The sequence below is a fragment of the Hydra vulgaris genome, chromosome 10, assembly GCF_038396675.1.
Source record: "Hydra vulgaris chromosome 10, alternate assembly HydraT2T_AEP".
Lineage (NCBI taxonomy): Eukaryota > Metazoa > Cnidaria > Hydrozoa > Anthoathecata > Hydridae > Hydra > Hydra vulgaris.
Genome location: NC_088929.1, coordinates 39,875,001 through 39,895,503, shown reverse-complemented (window position 1 = coordinate 39,895,503; position 20,503 = coordinate 39,875,001). Strand labels below are relative to the sequence as shown.

Sequence of the window (20,503 nt, the reverse complement as noted above, 5' to 3'; positions counted from 1 at the left end):
ATATATATATATATATATATATATATATATATATATATATATATATATATTGGATATAATTATATATAACAAATATATATACAGCGGTGGCCAAAAATAAAAGACCACTCATTTTTTAGTTGGTTTCTTAATCTTTAAATTAAAATTAAGAAGATTCTAATTGACATATTAAATTTTTTTTTAATATCTTGTTAATTAAAACATACGGATTAAAGTGGTATAATTTTTTAATCTAATTCTAATTAAATAGCGTTTAACTTATTAAAAAACTGATGAGTACTTATAAATCTTCTTTAAATAAATCGGACAAAATTAAACGACCACTTTCAAATCTTTAATTTGCACTTATTAAAAATAATAATCCATTATCTTTTTTAACTGTCTTAATTGCTTATTACGTTGGCTGTAAAATAAAATGTCAAAACCTGAGTTTCGATATCAAATAAACATTTATTTTTTGAATTGCAATAAGGATATAAAAATATTGCAAAAATGCGTGCAAAGAAAAAGAAAAAAACAGATACGCGGCTCTTGTATTAAATGAAGAAGGCTATAGCATCAGACAAATAGCAGAAAAGCACGGAAGGTCTCACTCTTGCATTATTATTATAATTCAACGATACAAAGAGACCCGGTCAATTAATGATCGTCATAGGATTGGACGCAATAAAATTTCAAATAACCGTGATGTTCGCTCGTTAGTGAGATTAATGAAAGAAAACAGACAAGCATCATCTACAGACTTGTCTACAAAATGGACACTGTCAAATGGTCTGAAAGCAAGCCCTAGAACTGTGCAAAGGGTTCTCCACAATTTAAATTATTTATGGCGTGCTGCTGCAAAAAAACCACGCTTAAATAAAAAACAAAAATTTGCCAGGAAAGAGTGGTGCAAACTACATAAAAATTGGTCAACAGATCAGTGGAGCCGTGTGGTCTTTAATGATGAAATGAACGTTGAGGTAGACAACAGAAAAGGTCGCGTAATGTTGCGTAGACTTCCAAGCGAACGGTTCGATGAATCATGCATTTTGAAACGAACAAAACAAGGCAGTGGTTCAATAGGCATTTGGGCATGTATGAGTGCCTGTGGAGTTGGCGTTTTTCATTTATTCGATGGTAGACTCAACAAAGAAAGGTACATCGAAATTTTGGAAAACTCGCTTATTCCTAGCATTGATTTATGGCAGTTGCAAGATGGATTCATTTTCCAGCAAGATAATGCGCCGTGTCATAAAGCGCATGTTGTTAGCGATTGGCTCAATTCTGATAAAATTCAAAAGCTTCCATGGCCTGCCAATAGTCCAGACTTGAATCCAATAGAGAATTTATGGTCGTGGCTTGATCACAAGCTTGGTAAAGAACAACTTTACAATTTGGAATATTTGAAATCTTCTATCTCTCATCATTTGAAAAATGTGCCTGATAAAGTAATCAAAACTTTAATGAATTCAATGCCAGAACGAGTACAAGAGTGCTTGAAAACAAATGGAGGAACAACACGTTTCTAAATTATTTTTTTATTGCTTTTTGAAATATTTTTGAAACTGGTCTTAAAATTTTGTCCAATTGTTTTTCCCATTTATATTTTTTACTAGTCAGTTTTTTAATTTTTTAACATTATTTTGTAAAAAAATTATAAACTCTTTTATAATAAATATAAAATACAATAAAAACTCTTTCTAAAAATGTTTTTCTTTTTTTGATACCTTTTTCCAAAATAAAATTATACTAAGGTTAAAAATAAATTTTAAAAAAAAAATGAGTGGTCTTTAATTTTTGGCAACCGCTGTATATATATATATATATATATATATATATATATATATATATATATATATATATATGTATATATAACTATATATAACAAATATATATATATATATATATATATATATATATATATATATATATATATATATATATATGTATATATAACTATATATAACAAATATATATATATATATATATTTATATATATATATATAACTATATATAACAAATATATATATATATATATAATTATATATAACAAATATTCAGACCTAGTTGGAATAGCTAACTGGAAAAAAATACAAAAAAATTTTTTTTAAATTAACATATTTTTAAAAATTAAATTTTTCAGTGAAAAACTTTGAACTGAAACTTTTCACTCATCAAAATGACGTGAAAGAAAAATTGGCTACTATTAAAAGTTTGTGACTTTCAGTTTATCATTGTTTGAGGAAAATAAAACATTACTTTTTTGTAATTAACAATTTGTATTAGACATACTATATTTAAAAATTCAAAAATTGCAGAAACTTTGTTTTTACTCACTTATTTTACGAAACGTTGGAAAGCGGTGCGATTCGGGAGAAAAAACGTCTTTCGAAAAAAGGAAAAAAATTGTTATTTTCTCGACACCAAGCAAATATAAACAGCGCCAATTGTTGGAATAGTACAACATTTTAAACAAGCTTAAAAAACAGCTGTTTTTCAACGCCTTTCAACTTCATTTTATATAAATTTAGTTGAACGTTATAAGCTCAGGTGGCAGATGTCCAACATCACCTAACCCACGCAAAGAAACACTGCCATTTGGTCGAATAGTAAGCCAAGTAATGCCACAATTGCCAATACTCATACGCAACCAACCTTCAGGTGGAAACTGCAAGGCTCTGTTAACAAAAATCATAAATTTTTTAAACCATTTTGGTCTTAAACTATTTTTTTCATAATACTTACAATAAAAATACCTGCAAACAAAATATCTGATAACATTTCCGTGGCATACTAGCACCTCAAAACTGTCTTCTTTTTGAGAAGAATCAGCACGATGAATGTATTTTCGGAAAGCCCCTTCTATCCTTGGATTATCTTTGTAAAATGTCTGGTAAAAAATAAATGTTTTAAAAAATAAATTATACTATTAAAAAGTATTTATTCGTATATATACACTGTGTGACAAAAGTTATCGTACACTTTAAAAAAATTACTAACTCTTAATTTAGAATAAAAGAAATGCAAGGAACAAGTTAAAAACTGAACAAAAACTATTTGATTTATAATTATTTAAACAAAAATTAAAAAAAACAGAACAAGAAAAAATTTTTATTTTAATATCTTGATGAAAAAGCAAGAAAAGTAACAAAATCAAGGTGACAAAAGTTATCGTACGCTTTCAAAATAGTACACTTTGATAAATATTATGGGAACTAAACTTATATTTTAGTATCGTGTATTTTGTCCTTTAGCTTTTACAACAGCAGCAAGACGTCTTGGCATCGATTCAACGAGTTTTTTTGTAATAGACGGATCGATTGATTCCCACGTCTTTACAATTTGGACTTTTAATTGTTCAATAGTGTTTACACCTGTTCTATCTATTCGTCTATCGATTTCATCCCATAAATGTTCTATTACATTCAAATCAGGGCTTTGAGGTGGATGATTTTGTATGTCCCAACCTTTTTTTTCCATAAATTCCATCACATCTTTGGCCTTATGTTTGGGATCGTTATCTTGAAGAAAAACGAAGTCATCACCAATACCAAGATTACGTGCTGATTGTTCAACACTTTCTTTAATAATACGTTTATAGTAATGTTTATACATATTTCCTTCAATAAATACTAACTTTCCAACACCTGCTGCCGACATACATCCCCAAACCATTACTGATCCATTTCCGTGTTTAAATGTTCGGACTGTAGTTCCATTTTCTAATGAACTTTTTTGATAAACGCCATACACGAATTCTACCATCAGATCTTTTTACATTAAATTTAGACTCATCTGTCCATAAGACTTTATTCCAGAATGAGTCTAGCATATTAATGTTTTAGCATAGTTTAATTATTAACGTTTTAGCATAGTTTAATCGAAGCTTACAATTTTTATCACTAATACAAGGAACCTTTCTTCGGAGCGCGACTCACTAATCCTTGTCTTTTAAGACTTCGAATGACTGTTTTTGGACTAATTTTAACCCCCAAATCGTTTTCTATTTTGCAAGCTAAAGTTTTGGCACTTACAAAATGATTTTTCTTGATTGTGGAAGCTAAGCTTCGTTCAGCACGCTTATTCAGTTTTTTTGGACGACCACTTCGGGGCAAATCAGCTAATTTTCCTGTTTTTTTGAACTTGTTAATAATTGAAGAAACTGTGGATTTTTTAGAATCAACAATTTTTGCAATACAATTTAACGATTTTCCTTCATTCCAATGCTTATTAGCTTACGAATTTCTACAGTGGTCTTAACCCGTTTCGAGCTCATTTTACTTTTTTTTAACCAAAAAATTCATTTAAAACAATTGAAAATAAACTTAAAGTGTTTATAGTTTACTTTATTTTCAAAAATGTATGAAAAATGGTGGACATAACGGTTTGGAGTTAAACATTAGTATACGCCAAGTGTACGATAACTTTTGTCATCATCTTTAATGTACTTTTTTCAAATTTTGAGCCTAATTTTAATGTTATTTCAATATAAATTCCAAAAAATTCATAAATTAACAAAATAAATACTATTAAAAAAAAAATTATAAATAATTTTCATTAAATATAGCAGAAAAATTGTGTCTATATTGAATATTATTTTTTTTTCTTAGCGTACGATAACTTTTGTCACACAGTGTATATACACTGTAAAAAAACTCCGTAGTATTTATCAGACTTTTTCCGTTGTTACCTTACAGAAGAAATCCGTTTTCAATAAATAACGGTATTTTATCTATACTTTTAAGACTTTTGAAATAATCACATCGTTTTATATTATTTTGTCCGTATTTATGATAAGGAGAAGTTCCGTAACTTTAAATTAAGAACTTTAACCGTATATTTTAGTATACTTAGGTATAGCCTCTAATTTACAGAGCGCCATTTTTCTTTTTCACGAGAAGAAATTATACACATATATAATTTCAAGCTAGAAATTTTAATATACTTATATTTGTTTCACTGGAGCTAAAGTGGTATATATATATATATATATATATATATATATATATATATATATATATATATATATATATATATATATATATATATATATATATATATATATATATATATATATAGGATATTAGAGATATGTAAAAAATTATACGTAACAAGGGATTCTATCAAGTGAACTTGATATAGAACATAAGTTGCACATTCTAACACCTAGAGCAATGCTGTCCGCTGTCTCTATGCCAACTTTCTAACTCATCTTTTTTCTAACTTTCTTTCTAATACCTTTCATTCTTCTAAAAATCACTTAATCTTGGTGTGCGAAGGGGTTATGATGCTCTTTAGTGAACTAAACTCACCTTCGTGGGCCTTGGTATGTGCCCTCTATGTGGAAATTAGCCGGAGGAGGATTAACCACATGGAGGATAAATACATGGAAAGAAGGTATATATTAAATAAAACAGTATGTTAGATGTATTTTTATATTTACTTCTTTGTAGTGCCCAGTCTTTTTAAAAATGCCTTTCTTAATTATTGTTCTCGTTATCTGATCTATGTTTGAACTATTTAAGATCGTGGTTTTTGACAAAGTTATCTGTAGAAATTTTGATGTTAATAATTGTTAAATTATTATTTAATAGTTTGTTTGTATTTTTGTAATATATATTATATTAATCAATTTCGATTGTAACTTTTAAAATGAAATAGTACTATTGAAAGTTTTTCTCAGGTTCATGCTTTGGGTTTGGTTTCAACCCAACCTTGAATTTCAAATGTACCTACATCTAAATCTTTCAGTGCTATGCTAGACAATCGAATAGATGCTTTCAAAGTTTCCTGGAAAAGCAGCCAGGAGAAATCATGGATTTGCTCCACAAAAGTGCTCCTCTTTTGCCAAAACACGAAAGTACATGATCAGGGTCATTCGTGATGATTTATTTTCATACTTGTTTATAAAAAATCTAAAAAATACAAAGCAATGTATCCTCTCACTTTATCTACTTCTAACCTACACTTTCTTCTATATCACTGCATCCTGATTAACTGCAACTGTACGCTATACACCCTCAATCTACATACAATTTTTAAATATTTTCAACATTACTTTCTTTTCTTTTTTTTACTGTAAATAATGTAGATTGATCAAAATTAGATTAGATTGATCAAAACTTGGAGGTGGAAAATAATCAATCTGATCTAATTATTATGTAGATGTATCACAAAAATGAATACTGAAAAAGGAAATTAAATCGTGTAGATTGATCAAAATTAGATTAGATTGATCAAAACTTGGAGGTGGAAAATAATCAATCTGATCTAATTATTATGTAGAAGAATCTCATAAAATGAAGAGTGAAAAAGGAAATTAAATCGAACAAAAAAACTGGTAAAAAACAGTATGTCGGACCTCATCCGAAAGTTCCGAGTTTCGTAAATGAACTAGCGCTGTTTGAATGGACTAAGAATGGAATGCATTAAGAGATGAAAAGACATTATAATATAATTTGTTTATATTTATTATAACTATTGTTATTGTAATAATTATTTCATCAACATATAAGGAGTTCATCTGGAAAACGCAAGTAAATTGAATTTAAGAAAACAATTAAAAACTGAGCTACTCGTAGTTGTGCATTAATAGAAATTGATATATTTTAAACTTAGCACGTTTTGCATATGGTCTATATGATTAAAATAGATTTTCTTAAATGTTTTGTAAGTACTCAAAACTACTGGGTTTTTTTATGTTTTGTTTGATGTGTAATTTTTAACCATTTAAAATATGAGTAGTTTCTTAATAGTCGAATTACATTTTTATAACAACATATAAATTCTGTTCATTTATTTTTGACTTTTGCGTAAACTCTGTAAAATGAGTTGAGTAACTGTCTATTTGCTGAATTAACGAAGTTTTTCCGTTGATTTGAACGAAAAAAATGAAATACGGAAACCGTAAATTTTACGGAGAAAGTGCTGCCTCTTTGCTGTCTGACTTTCTCCGTTAATTTGTACGGAAATAATGAAATACGGAAACTGGGAGTTTTACGGAGAAAGTTCTGTATCTTATTTAACGGACTTTTTCGGTTGATTTTTACGGAAAAAAGAAACTACGGAAACCGCAAACTTTTACGAAGAAAGGGCTGTTTGCTGCCGGACATTCTCCGTTGAATCTACGGCGAATTTTTTAACAGTGTGTGTGTATATATATATATATATATATATATATATATATATATATATATATATATATATATAAATATATATATACATTTATATATATACACAATTTCTTTTTATAACAACACATTTATAATCAATTGAACCCTTATGTGAAAAAATATTAAGCAACTTCAGTTCTGAACAAATGTTTACAAAAGCGACTCATAAATGGCGCATAAAAATCAAAGCGCTCAAAAAGTTTCTTTATATACTGTCAAATACTATTTTTATGTTGGATATAAATCATAGGTTTATTTAGTTTAAAAATTAGCCGTACACGTTTTTTTGAGAAATGAAAACATTCGATTTTGCGTTCGAATCAATTTTTTTCTCTGCAATGTAATGACTTCTTTTAGAAACTATTTCAAAAGAAAGTAATCACAGTAGTGTTGTTGTTGTGTATGTTGTTGACAATATTGTTAAGATCATGAGTAAGAGAAAGCAGACAAACTTGTTCAACTTTGGTTTTACCAAAAAGATTTGTCATCGTGGTGAGTTGGTTAATGTAGTGCCAAAGGAAAAAGAAGATAATTTGTTTGAATGTATTGTTTGCAAAAAATCACTGAAAACATCACAAGCCCTTTCTATGCACGAGTTTTGGTGTAAAAATAAATTATCACATATGGATATTGCTCAAACTGACAATGACCCGAAATCAATGAGCTTGGATGTGAATGGAGCTTGAATCATTGATGGAAAGAACAAGTACGATAATATTGAAAAAACTGTAAAATCGGTCTTAGAGAAGCTTGTTACTGATGTTGAAGCTAACGAATTACCAAAAATTGCTGACAAACGGAAGAGCTATACGTTAAAAGAAAAGGTTGATGCGCTAAATGACTTAAACGATGGTATGTTAAGTAGGGATGTAGCAAAAAAGTATAACGTTCATAAGAGTATGATTACACGATGGAAATCAAAGGAAAAAGAAATCTACAACAAGTACAACGAAAACAAGAAAAACGCGTTATTCAGGAAATGCCGAAGAGGCGACAAACACAAAGCTTTGTTTAACAAACTTTATGACAAATTCTCCGAAGCAAGAAAAAAGGGGCTAAAAGTTAACTTTGAGTGGTTGTATGTCCGAGCGAATCAAATTCATCTACAACAAAGCCCGAATGCTGACAGATTGCCAAAATCAAAAGTCACTCATTTCTTAAGGAAAAATAAGATCCGCATGCTGTGTGTTCAGCGTAAGCGCCAAGCTGACGTAAAGAAGCAAACCCCGATTCTGATGAAATGGCATTCAAATTTGAGAGAAAAGTTGATTAAGTCTGGAAGTGGCAAACCCAAATACGATAAAAAATGGGGGCGTTTCCCACCGAAAAAGAGAATCAATGTAGATCAAATTCCACTCCCGTTTGTAGTCGAGAGCAAACGAACATACGAAATTCCAATGAGTAAGGGAAAGGAACGAAGGGACCATAGAGTATGGGTAGCTCAACCTGGCAGTGGGCTTGATAAGCGACAAGCTACCCTTCAAATATGTTTCAGTCCTGAAGAAATGGTGAAGCCGGCGTTGATTTTCAGAGGTAAGGGGAAAAGGATTAGTCAAGATGAAGTTTTTGCCTATGACACTGATGTAGATGTGTACTGGCAACCAAATGCATGGGCAGATACAGCGTTTTCCGTGAAATGGGTGAAGAACACTCTCTCCGATGCTGTCGCTAACCTGGGTGAGTATGTTTTGATCTGCGATAACCTGACAGCCCAAGTCAGAGATGGTGTTCCCAACGGGACACAATTTTGGCAACCTGTTGATGCCGGACCAGGAAAAGCATTCAAATCACATATTAAAGCAGAACAAAACATCTGGCTTGAAAATGATGAAAACATCGAACTCTGGCTTCGCAACGATGATCGAAAACTGTCGGCAAAAGATCGCCGCATTTTGATAACTCGTTGGATCGGTGAAGCTTACCGTAAAACATCCAAAAACGAGAAACTTCTTCGTATGCTTTATAGGAGCTTTGCGAAAGCAGGATGTCTTATCACGGCTGATGGTAGCGAGGACGATAAGATAAATCCTGAAGGTATGCCTGCTTATGTTGTTCCACCCCCTGTTGAAATTGACAACCCGGTGGAAATCACAGAGACTCCTATTCCAGACGAAGTATAGGATAACCCTATTGATGTTTTGCCTGACGAATCAGAAGGAGAAGACGAGGAACTAGAGGACTAGTAGAAAAATCAGACGGACAAGAAGACGGAGAAAGTGGAGATGAAGAATATAAAGATCCAGCAGAAGAGAGATACATTTTTGACCTTTTTTTATATTAGAATTTAAGTAATTTTAGTTGTAAAGAGCACTCTTCTGTTAAAGACTTGATATTAAACCGTATTTTGTCTCTTATTCGTAAAAACACTGAAATTTAGGCTAAGAAACTTAAGCAACCATTAAGCAACTCGAGATATAGAAATTGGCTGAAAAATAAGCAACTCGAGTTCTGACCAAAATTCTAATTTGCTTATACAAAAAAAATCGTGTATATATATATAAATTGATTTTAATAAAAAAGGCAGCGTACAACTATTTTTTTAAATATATTTTAGATATAATAATATATTTACAATATTTCGTTGACCTATTGTGGTCAGTGTCATCAAGTAAATATATTATTATATCTAAAATATATTTAAAAAAATAGTTATACGCTGCCTTTTTTTATTAAAATCAATTTATTTATATACATATCGTATAACAAGATATGACTTTTAAAGATTTTATATATGTAATTTTATTCTTTACACTAATTTCTCAACATCCCAACAGGAACCTTATTATCCAAGTTATTTAGACTCGGGAAATCATTTTAAAGAAGATGGCACGCTGAACATGATGATATTGTCATTAAAAGGCAAGGCCGAATTAAAATAAATAGAGCCCTAAATTGTACTAGGGAGATGGGTACAGATCATCTAGGTACACATTTTTTATCACATATCGTTTTTTTAGTTTAGCCTGAATAAAAAAAGATCTATCGTCAATTTCATTCTTAAGTGTTCTTCAACTTGGCTTTTACTCTTGAACAAGTTTATATACTTTGTATGTTGATAACTAATGTAACTTTATTAATAATTTTACAACTTTTTTTATCCCAGATGCCTTAGCTGATGAACTGATTGCTTGTAGTGTAATGAAGAACTATAAAAAAACAAAAAATAGTATATGGGTTAGTGATATTTCAACATAAAGAGTTTTTCAATCACAATAAAACACCTCAATTTGTCAACTACAGTGTAGACGGTACTGCGACTGGGTTAGTTTATGGTGGTAAAGAAGAGACGTAAAAAAATAATTCGCAAAAACAGAGAGAGCATAACTAAAAATCCATTTGTTTCATTATCTGGAGAAAAGTTTGGGGGAGGGGAAAGGGAGGAGGGAGGAGGAGGGGGTCAATTTTCTAAGCTAAAGTGGTAGCTTTTATAGTTTTATATTTTTAAAAAGTGAAATATGATATTTATATTTTTAGGAGAGGTTTCATTGTCAGGTAATTTTTTAAGGCATAACGAGCCAGATGGCACCACAAAAAGCTGTCAGTAACATCAAAAATTTGATCATCTCAACCACAGAGAGTGGTTCGTAAGACAACTGTTCATTATTGGCTGCGTATAAGTGGCTTGATAAACATCTTGCCAAACAAGGTATAGAGTGCTCAGTTGTGCTTCTAACAGATGGTCATTTATCACGGTTAGACTTCAAAGTTCTTAATTTTTTGTGTGAAAAGCAAATCAATTAATTTGTCTCCATCTAATACTACTGGAGTCACACAGCTACAAAACCAATCACCAAATCAACAGCTCCATTGATATGACAATAACACTGATTATGTTTCTCTACTATCTTCTACTCCTAAGAAATCAAGAACTCGTTGTTGCTAAGGTTCCTTCTTTTGAGTGTGAACTCAAAAGAAGGAACCTTAGCAACAACTCCAAGATCACAATCCAAAGTGGCACAAACAAAAGGGCAGTATGATTCAGCTAAACATTGGAAATCAATGTATGAAGTGTTCCAATCATTCATTGAGGAATCATATGAGTAAAGTCTCACTTTAGCAGAAGTGCCTGGTTTACTTTCAGTGAACCGATTTAAACCCAAACAGGTTAATCAAATAAAAAATACAAGGATCACTAATGTGCATGGATCTATGGAGGCTCAAGATGAGCTTTTAAAAGTAGTTTTTCTCGAAAGAAAAAAACAGAAAAAAAATTGTTATTCAGAGGAGAAAAAGAAACATAAGCTCTAAGTAAAAGAACTGTTGTATTATTGCTGCAATGCTCTTGTGCAGAAAAATGTCTTGCAAAATATTTAAAGGAATGTAAACTTGTAATGTCATTCCATTCTTAAACCTGTATGTACTAAACAGCTTGCCGCATTGATAACAAGAAGCCAACAATGATTCTTCCTGCATCTGTAGCATCATCCTCTGATTCTCTGAAAAAAACACTCTTTTGGTTCTGAGTCAAATATTTCAAATCTTAATGACTAAGATATGTTTTTTAGATGAAATGTTTGTTTGATGCATGCCTCTTTTTAAGAACTTATATTTTATGTTATTCAAAATATACGTTGTTATTGTATCAAAAAGTATATATCTATATATATTTATATATATATATATATATATATATATATATATATATATATATATATATATATATGTATATATATATATATGCACACACACATATGTATATATTTTTTTGTTCTTTTTATTATTCAAAAAGTATACTGATATTGTAATAAATCTATACTTTTCTTATTTTTTCTTATTTCCTGTTATTAAAAAAATAATTGTTATTGTATTAAAAGCTAGATTTTATTTAAAAGCTAGAGACCCTTTAAAAACGACATTCATAATAATGCAAAAAAAATGCACATTTTTAAGAATTCGTAAATAAGTTTATATTACATTGGTGGATTAGAACAAGTCTAACATTATCTAGAAAAAAGATAATCGCCAACTTAAAATTAAATTTTAAAACAGTAGGGGGTCATAATTCAAATTAGGAGGCTAAATGAAGTGTACACTCCCTCCCAGAGTTTTATTTGGGAGGCTATTGCCTTCTACACCCCCCTGTTCCTACGCCAGTGCATATGTATATGTATATAGTTAGATCTCCTTTTATGTCACGCGACTAATTTTTGTAGTAGTGTTTTTATAAAACGATTGTCTTAATGTCTTTAAGAACTTATTTTAACAGTTTTTGAAATGAGCAGAGATAAATAAAATATTTTTTATCATATAAAATTATTATTTAAAATTTTTGCATGTAAATAAGAAAATTTTTTCTCCCAACTGAACTTTTTTTTTTTTAATTTAGTCTTTTTATTATTTTTTTTCGTAACTTTTTCTTGCCGATGAGAAGTCATTGCGATGAATAAATTATTTTTAAATAAATTCAATAATACCAATTGTGAGTTAGCACATTTCTTTTTTTTCTTTCTATTATCGATTTCTTTTAGTATTAAGTATTCAGTTTAAATTTTTTTAATATTGTTCAAAATTTGTTTTGATATGAAAAAAAAAATTTAAACATCAAACTACTTGGATATTGTCAAACTTCTTTTTTTATAATTGAAAAAAATCTGTGCGCGCGAGCGTTATTTTAAACAAATTAACGTTAGGAGGTAATTTGAATGTTAGTTATTGAGAGTTTGAATTTAAAAAAATGCATGATTTCATCTATGATTATTATTTTAAAAAAATACAAGTTCATTAATTTTCAAGCATTATTTTATTTTTGTGCGTTTAGTTTCAGTCATGAAGCACCATTACCAAGGCCAGATTAAGGGTCTTGGGGGCCGGGAACCAAAAAATATTTGAGGCCCCAGTCTTAAAAAAATATATTTAAAAATGAATGCAAAAAACATAATTATTATTATTATTATATTGAAAACCGTAGTGTAAAAATTACACAGAAAGTAATCACATAAGAGATTACACATAAGAGATTACACATAAGAGATTACACATAAGAGATTACTTTATAACAGTTTACTTCTATCTTTTTTATCAATATTGTTTTTAAAAGAGTTAATCGTTTTCACATTAACAGTTTTATAATCTAAATTGTTCCAATTATTACAGACTCCATTTATGAAAAAGTATGCCTTAAGTCTGTTTTCAAATTTCATTTTTTATAAAGATTTTTTATAACCATTTTTGTCGCTCTTTTTTGAACTTTTTCCAAATGGTCTATATCTTGTTTTTGGTGAGGATTCCAAACCGAGATAGCATAAGATTACTTTTTTGTTTACAGAGAAACTTTTCTTGCTTTTGCATTTGCAAAATCAATTGAGACATCTTGAAAATTTATATTTTCCATCAGTGTTCTTTCAATTACCATTAAACAAAGAGCAATTAAACGATCATTTAATATTGAAGAACGGAGATCATTTTTAACTATTGCCATTTGTGAAAATGCTCTCACTGCACTACAATTGGTTATGGGAAGGGTAAGAAAAATCTGATATGCGATGTCAACATTGGGAAAAACTGATTCTAACTTATTCCTACGAATTACTTGTAAACATTCAAGTGCTGACAAGTGTAAACATTCAAGTGAAATTCTTCTCATTTGCCATAAACTTGGAAAACTGGATAATTTCATCATGGAATTGTGTATCTAAGTCTGAAGGATAAACAGTATATAAGGATATGGCAGCAACAACATTGACAGGAACAATCATGGTCTAAAAAAATAGTTAAAAAACCAAACTTTCTGACAGACTTGTAAGCAAAAAGCCTTTCTTTCAAGCCCATTTTCAACTTGTCTATGATTGATAAAATTTATCTTAAATTCGTCACCGCCACAAAAAACCACTTCATTCTCGCTATTTTCACTAAACCCTAATTTGCGTGCCTTCTTTGTTGAATTTTGCTTGTAACTGATTAGGAATAATGCTTGAGAACCTTTTTCACAAACTCATGTCACATATTCCAAAAGAGATTTATGCAATCGAACACCAAGAGCCAAATCTGCAGTTTTATCCTAAAGTTTCATACAAGAAGTATCAAGTTGTAACATTATTCTGTGCCAACCCAGCGGGCACAGACGTCAATCAGGCGTCTTACGGACGTCTTAATTAGATCGCAACGTCTCACATCAAAATAAAGACATCCGGTGAAGACGTCTTTATTAGGACATCCTAGTGACGTCTAAATTAAGACATTATTAGAATATCCATATTTAGACGTCCTATTGACATCCCTAAGACCTACTTTAGATATCCTAATTACTTTAAATAAATAAGTCGTCTAAAAAATGTTTAATAAAGACATCTTCAAAAAAATTAAAACTTTAAGTAGATAAATTTTTATATAAACTTAGTGCATAAAATATTATGCGCTAACTCTGTTAATTAAAAATGTCAGCTTGTTTTAATTGATTATTAATTTTGGTTGGTTATTTATCGTTTAAAGTTATTATCTAATTTTCTATACAATTTTTAAATAAAAGAAAATTGAGTCTAGTTATTAAGTGTAAATAAGTTGCCAGTATAGTGAAGTAATTTTGATAAAAGATACAAAATGAAATGTAGCAACATGACATTTCGCTTTGTATTTTTTAGAATAGTAATGATGTTTAGTGTGTCTGAGTTATATTATATATATACATATATATATATATATATATATATATATATATATATATATATATATATATATATATATATATATATATATATATATATATATATATAGTATATATATATATATATATATATATATATATATATATATATATATATATATATATATATATATATATATATATATATATATATATATATATATATATAAAACATTTTTCAACAGTTAAACTAAAATCTTTTTTAAAGACTTCTTAAAACAACTTTTGTTTCTTTTAATTTTTGTTGAGCAATACTTTTTTTCAAAAGCAACACTTTTAAAGTCACAAACGTAATAACCAAATGATTTTAAGTTTTAAAATTAAAACAGTTACGTGCGTTACAAGTTTTTAATTATTTCTAATATTCCAAAGAACTACAGAGTTTAAAGTGTAAACTCTGTAAAATTATTCTTGAAACATCTGGCTCAACAACAACAGCTATTACAAGGCATTAAAAAAAACACAAAATTGAAATTCTTAAATGCAATAACTATGAGCCCGAGGCTGCAGCAAACATTCCGGCTGCAAAAATACCGTGATTTTAAAGTTTTTTCAAGAATGACCATAAAACTCTACCTGAAATTTTTAGTCGACTATCAGCTATTGATGGAATCAGCTTTCACACTATATGTATGTGCATATACACACAATTGTATAGCTATATACCACAACAAACCAAAACTAGGCTATCCTTCTATCTTATTTTTGTATATTTATTTATTGTGCTTATATATGAAATTATAATAAACTAAATCAAAAATTCAGATTATTTATTGCTGTAAAAAATTAAGGGGTTTTCTTAGAACACTTTGTTCAACAAAAAGAGAAATTGGCAAGTTTCGTTGGTTGATTAATTGATTCTTTCCAATATGAGGTTGTTTGTAGCAATTTCCCCCATTGACTATCAGTATTGCTGACATACAGTCTTGAAGCGATAAGAAAACTTTATTAAGTGCGCCACCTTCCATTTTGTCAAATGTTTTATGTACAAGGTTGATTATCTCTTAGGGGCTGTTACTGAAATATTTACTTTGTAGTGCTGGACTGTTTGATGGCTGACAAATTAAAAAATATCAAACTCATCAATGGTTATATGCGGTTTTGCATTGTCTTGTTGTATAAAAGTTTGACTCCTTTCAATATGATTTCCCGGACATTTTGAATGTATGGCTGGTAAAACATTATTTAAAAGCTTGTTGCAATACTCAAATTTATCTACAACAATTAGAGTTGTAACTAGTGTTCCCTTACTTCGATTTTTACTTTTTTTTAAAGCAGAGTCTTTCTTTACAAATGGCCAAATACCAATCTTTCCATCAAACCATTCATTTGTATGTTGGTGAAATCTTGGTCGCGCAACGGCGGCTAGAAACATAATTTTTATGATAAATTTCTTTGATTTTACATGCCAAGTAGTGGCCTTCTCAGCCTTGAGGAGGTGAATTAACAAAAAAAAAAAAAGATAAAATGTTATTAAATTTTTAAGTTTATAATTCATTTTTAACAAATCGGAACGGTATTTTGAAACAAAATATTTCATTAAAAAAACATCTATTTTAGAAATTAATGGTGCGATGGTATTATACAATATTATCGGAATAAATTGTTTATAACATTATAGAAAAATGTCTATATTTTATATAAAAAATGTGTTTAATTAAAAACATTATTTTCAATAAATCTTTACGTTGAATACAAATTGGAACAGTATTTCGGAACAGAAGGAGTATTATTCACTTTTGTTTTAATTAATGATGATAAACAAATAAATACTTTTATGGATAATTTGTATTACTTTTAATGATGGATCCAGGATTTTTTGGTGTTTGAGACAACAAATAAGTTCTATAAATCAAAATTAAGGAGATGTTGCCGCCATGAAGTTTTATGTAAAAGTAAAACTGTTAAACTTGATATATGTTTTAACATTACATAATTCAAAATTTACATAAGTTAGATATTTGCATACACTTTCATTCATATTTTCTTAAAATAAAGTATTGCAACTCTTTCTCAGCTCAAAAAAACCACTACCAATATTAAGTTCAACATTAATATATTTAGATGTAAACATATATATGCTAGTGAACTCAAGAGCGCCTGTGGTGCCCATTTTTAGCATTCATTTACATATATAAATATTATTTAACATATATAAATTTTGTTTGCTATGAGATCAATAATATAGTAACTACTTAAAAAAATAATTTATTTAGAATTAAGATTATATTCATTCAAAATCATACTGTAATGTACTCAAATGTAAATTTATCATATATTTGTATAGGGCTCCCAGTTAGAACTTTTTTTAAAAAGTGCGAACTGTAACAGAAAAAAGTTTGAACTACTTCAAACTTTTGTTATGTTAAAACACTCAATAGTAATCAGTGACAAATCAAGGATTTTTTGGTAATTGAGACTCCAAACATTTTATGTTTGTACTTATGTCAAATAATGCAAAAAATTGTGATGATTGGAGGCTGGGAACAAAAAAAAAATCTTTAACTTCATCCCCTCCCCACTCCAAAGGTGAGCGACAATAAGTTAATAAAATGCTTTTTGTACCATTCTTAACTAGACTTAATTTATCGATAAATTTTAAGTTTTATAGTATTATCTCTCAGCGTTCAAAAAATATGACCATATAAAATTTGTAATCCCCTCAAACTGAGGGGGTTTAAACTTTAAATGGTCATAATTTTTGAATGCTGAGAAATAATACTATGAAACTTAAAATTTATAGTTGAGAACAGTACAAAAAATATTTTATCAAATTGTTGCCCCTCGAGTTTGGGGTGGGGCATTTTAGCATATTTCAGTGATTTTCAGATTTTTTATAAAGTTGAGGAGGTTATAATTTTTCTCCAATATGATACAAGTTAATAAAAAACAAATTTTAAAAGACAGAACTATCTAAAAAATAGTTAGAAAAAAATGAGACACTTGTTGAAAGATTGAAAAAGGTTTTGAGGTTCTAAAGTAGTCTATTTTGACCACTTGAAAATTGAAAGGAGCCACTGTGTGGTGTTTGTAAGGCTATAATATTTTAACCATTGTACATGATTTTGATCCCTGCCATGCCCCTGGTGGTACAGCGCTCAACTTGTTTCTCTGTGCAAAAACCTTGTTCATCAGGATTCATGTTATCAAGAGTTGAAAGAGAGTTGTAACCACAACTAAAGCAGCCTCCTCAACTGTAGCGGACTTCATGTCCTTGGGAAGGTGAATTAAATTTAAAAAAAAACTTTGAAGTCTGAAATTTCAAATTTAGCCTACCTACATAATGCACATAAAAATATGTAAAAATTGGAAAATCATAGATTGTGTCCCACAGGCCATTGGTTGAAATATTGAATTGACCAAATAATTTATATTTCTGATTACATTCATGACACTAAATATTTCTTAAATATAATTAGGCTATGAAGCACATCATGGCTATAAATTCAATAAAATGTTATTTGTCAAAATTATTTCCCAAAACATGACTACATGGCTCCATTTTCAAACATGGCTGCATGGCTAACATCAAACATGGCTACATGGCTACATTTCCCAAAACATGGCTACATGGCACAACATGGCTATAAATTCAATAAAATGTTATTTGTCAATATTATTTCCCAAAACAAGTATAAGTAAAAGAAAACTAAAAGTGATTGTTTCATGTTATTAACATTGGAGCAAACAAATTTGAGGGTGACTCGTAGTTAGCTTGAGAAAAACATCCTCTAGGCAGTGGCCTAATATTATGATATTTAATCAAGAATCATGGATAAACAAAAAAAAGTGAAATAAATTTCTAATGTAGAAATAGAAATTTTTATTTTTGCATTTTAAAACTGGTTAAACTAGTTTTCATGTGTGTGTATATATTAGGGTGTGTCGATTTTCACTTTTTTTTGAAATTTGATGATGGCTAGTATTTTTTTTTTGTAAATCAGTATGCAAAACATGAAAATATTTTTTATTTGGAAAAAAAAATCTTTTAAGCTACTTTTTTTCACCCTTAAACTATAATTTTATCCGAAATCTCCGAAGAAGATCGCATTTATTTACCAAACCATGAAGTAAACTAAGATTTAACTTTGTTCGCAAAATCATGCATTTCAAAATTTAGTTTAACAAACAACGTGTAAACAACAATTATATTTTAAATACACACTCTCCTTTTCGCAATATTTATATAATTTTTAGATTATGTAGGAATGATGAACTGTGTGTCTTACATTTTATTTATAAATTGTAGATTTTTTGTTTGTTATTAAATGTAAATACCTTTCAAAAACTTGTGTGTGTTTCTTTTATTTCAAAAAAATTTTTTATGTATATATTTATTTATATAATAAAAGTTTATATAAATAAAATTAATTTGTTTTACAGAAAGATGGCTCAATGTTTTTAAAAAGTATTACTGTATTAGTAAAACGCCTCCGTCTTATTTTTTTATTTGTAGATGAAGTAAAGTATTTTTAGAGCATAAACAATATTATAATAATAGTAATTTGATTGGAAAGAGTTCAGAGTTTCTTCCATCAGAACTCCCAACTTCCATAGATATTCTCAAGTATGGCCTATATTTAAGGGAGATTAGTGAAAAAAATTACAGAAACTATACTGTAGATCAGCTTGTAAAAGATATTATTCCAGGAATTTTGTTACAGTGGAAAAAAGCTAATTCTCAATTTATAAATCCAGTTATGAATTCTGAAAGAAGAATCAAATGTAAAGTAAAAGATTTGTGGTTATTGGCTGTTAAAGTTAGTAATGGCAATGTATCCTCACCAATTAGAAATATATTTATGGAAAAACTTGATAAACTTTTTGATTTGTTTACATGCAATTGTAAAATACTTTTTTGCTTAGAGAATAATTGTGAAGAAAACTGTGACAGAAAAGCTCACATTGTATGTACTTGTAAAAAAGAAAAAAAAATTCCTCTTCTTGAGTTGTACTTTGTTAGATATCAAAGAGAAAAAGTTGGAACCAAAGCTATCCTTCAAATAGCTGGCATTGATCATATTGAAACTTGAAAACAAAATAAAAAAAATAAACGATTGTCAATAGAAAATCAGGTTTCACAAATAAAAAAATAAAAAATAGACCAGGAGATTCTTAATCAAGAAAATGATTTTTTTTCCCCAAGAGTGACTCGGACGAAGTCTGTGGAGATACAAATGATAAAAAAAAAAATTAATATTTCAAAAATGAAAAAAGTAAAAGAAAAAAGTGTATTATATAACACAATGAATATAAAAAATATAGCATTAGCAAGCTTAAGGCATCATACAGGTTTAAGAGAAACTGCAGAAATAGAAATTGCTGTCCTTAATGATGCTAAAATTATCACTAAAGGAAAACACTTCCTTAATTATTGACCACAACAAAGTTAAGCGAGCTCAAGAAAAAATTGGAAAAGAGTTGACCTTAAAACTCCAAAATGAACTTAACAATAATGGTTTGAGTTGTTTTTTTTTGATGGTAGAAAAGATGACACTAAAATTTTCTTTGATGTTGAAGGCAGAAAATTTCCAGGTTTAATAAAAGAACATTATACTGTGTGCAGTGAACCTGGTGGAAATTATCTATTCAATTTTGTTCCTGAAGAGTCAGATTTAAAAAAACCTGCAGAGATAATTGCTGATCATTTAATCAAATGGCTTAAAGGAAGATGTTTACATTTGACATTGGAAGCTATAGGTTGTGATAG

General features: G+C 29.0%; 1 protein-coding gene and 1 long non-coding RNA gene across 3 annotated transcripts in view; one reads left to right on the top strand and one right to left on the bottom strand.

The window, feature by feature from the left end:
* The first annotated feature begins 694 nt into the window (after positions 1–694).
* Positions 695–20,503, top strand: part of LOC136085959 (uncharacterized) — a 49,146-nt gene continuing 29,337 nt past the window's right edge. Inside the window, exon 1 of the long non-coding RNA XR_010641294.1 lies at positions 695–1,138. This is a non-coding gene — a long non-coding RNA (uncharacterized LOC136085959). The remainder of the gene's footprint in view (positions 1,139–20,503) is intronic.
* LOC100215529 (serine/threonine-protein phosphatase PGAM5, mitochondrial) overlaps positions 2,369–20,503 on the bottom strand; it is a 31,472-nt gene continuing 13,337 nt past the window's right edge. For both annotated transcript variants that reach the window (XM_065808004.1, XM_065808005.1), the window contains exons 3-4: positions 2,739–2,872; positions 2,369–2,660 (exon numbers count right to left, since the gene is read on the bottom strand). In XM_065808004.1, the coding sequence (XP_065664076.1) occupies positions 2,510–2,660; positions 2,739–2,872 (285 nt within the window). In that variant the 3' untranslated portion in view covers positions 2,369–2,509. The remainder of the gene's footprint in view (positions 2,661–2,738; positions 2,873–20,503) is intronic.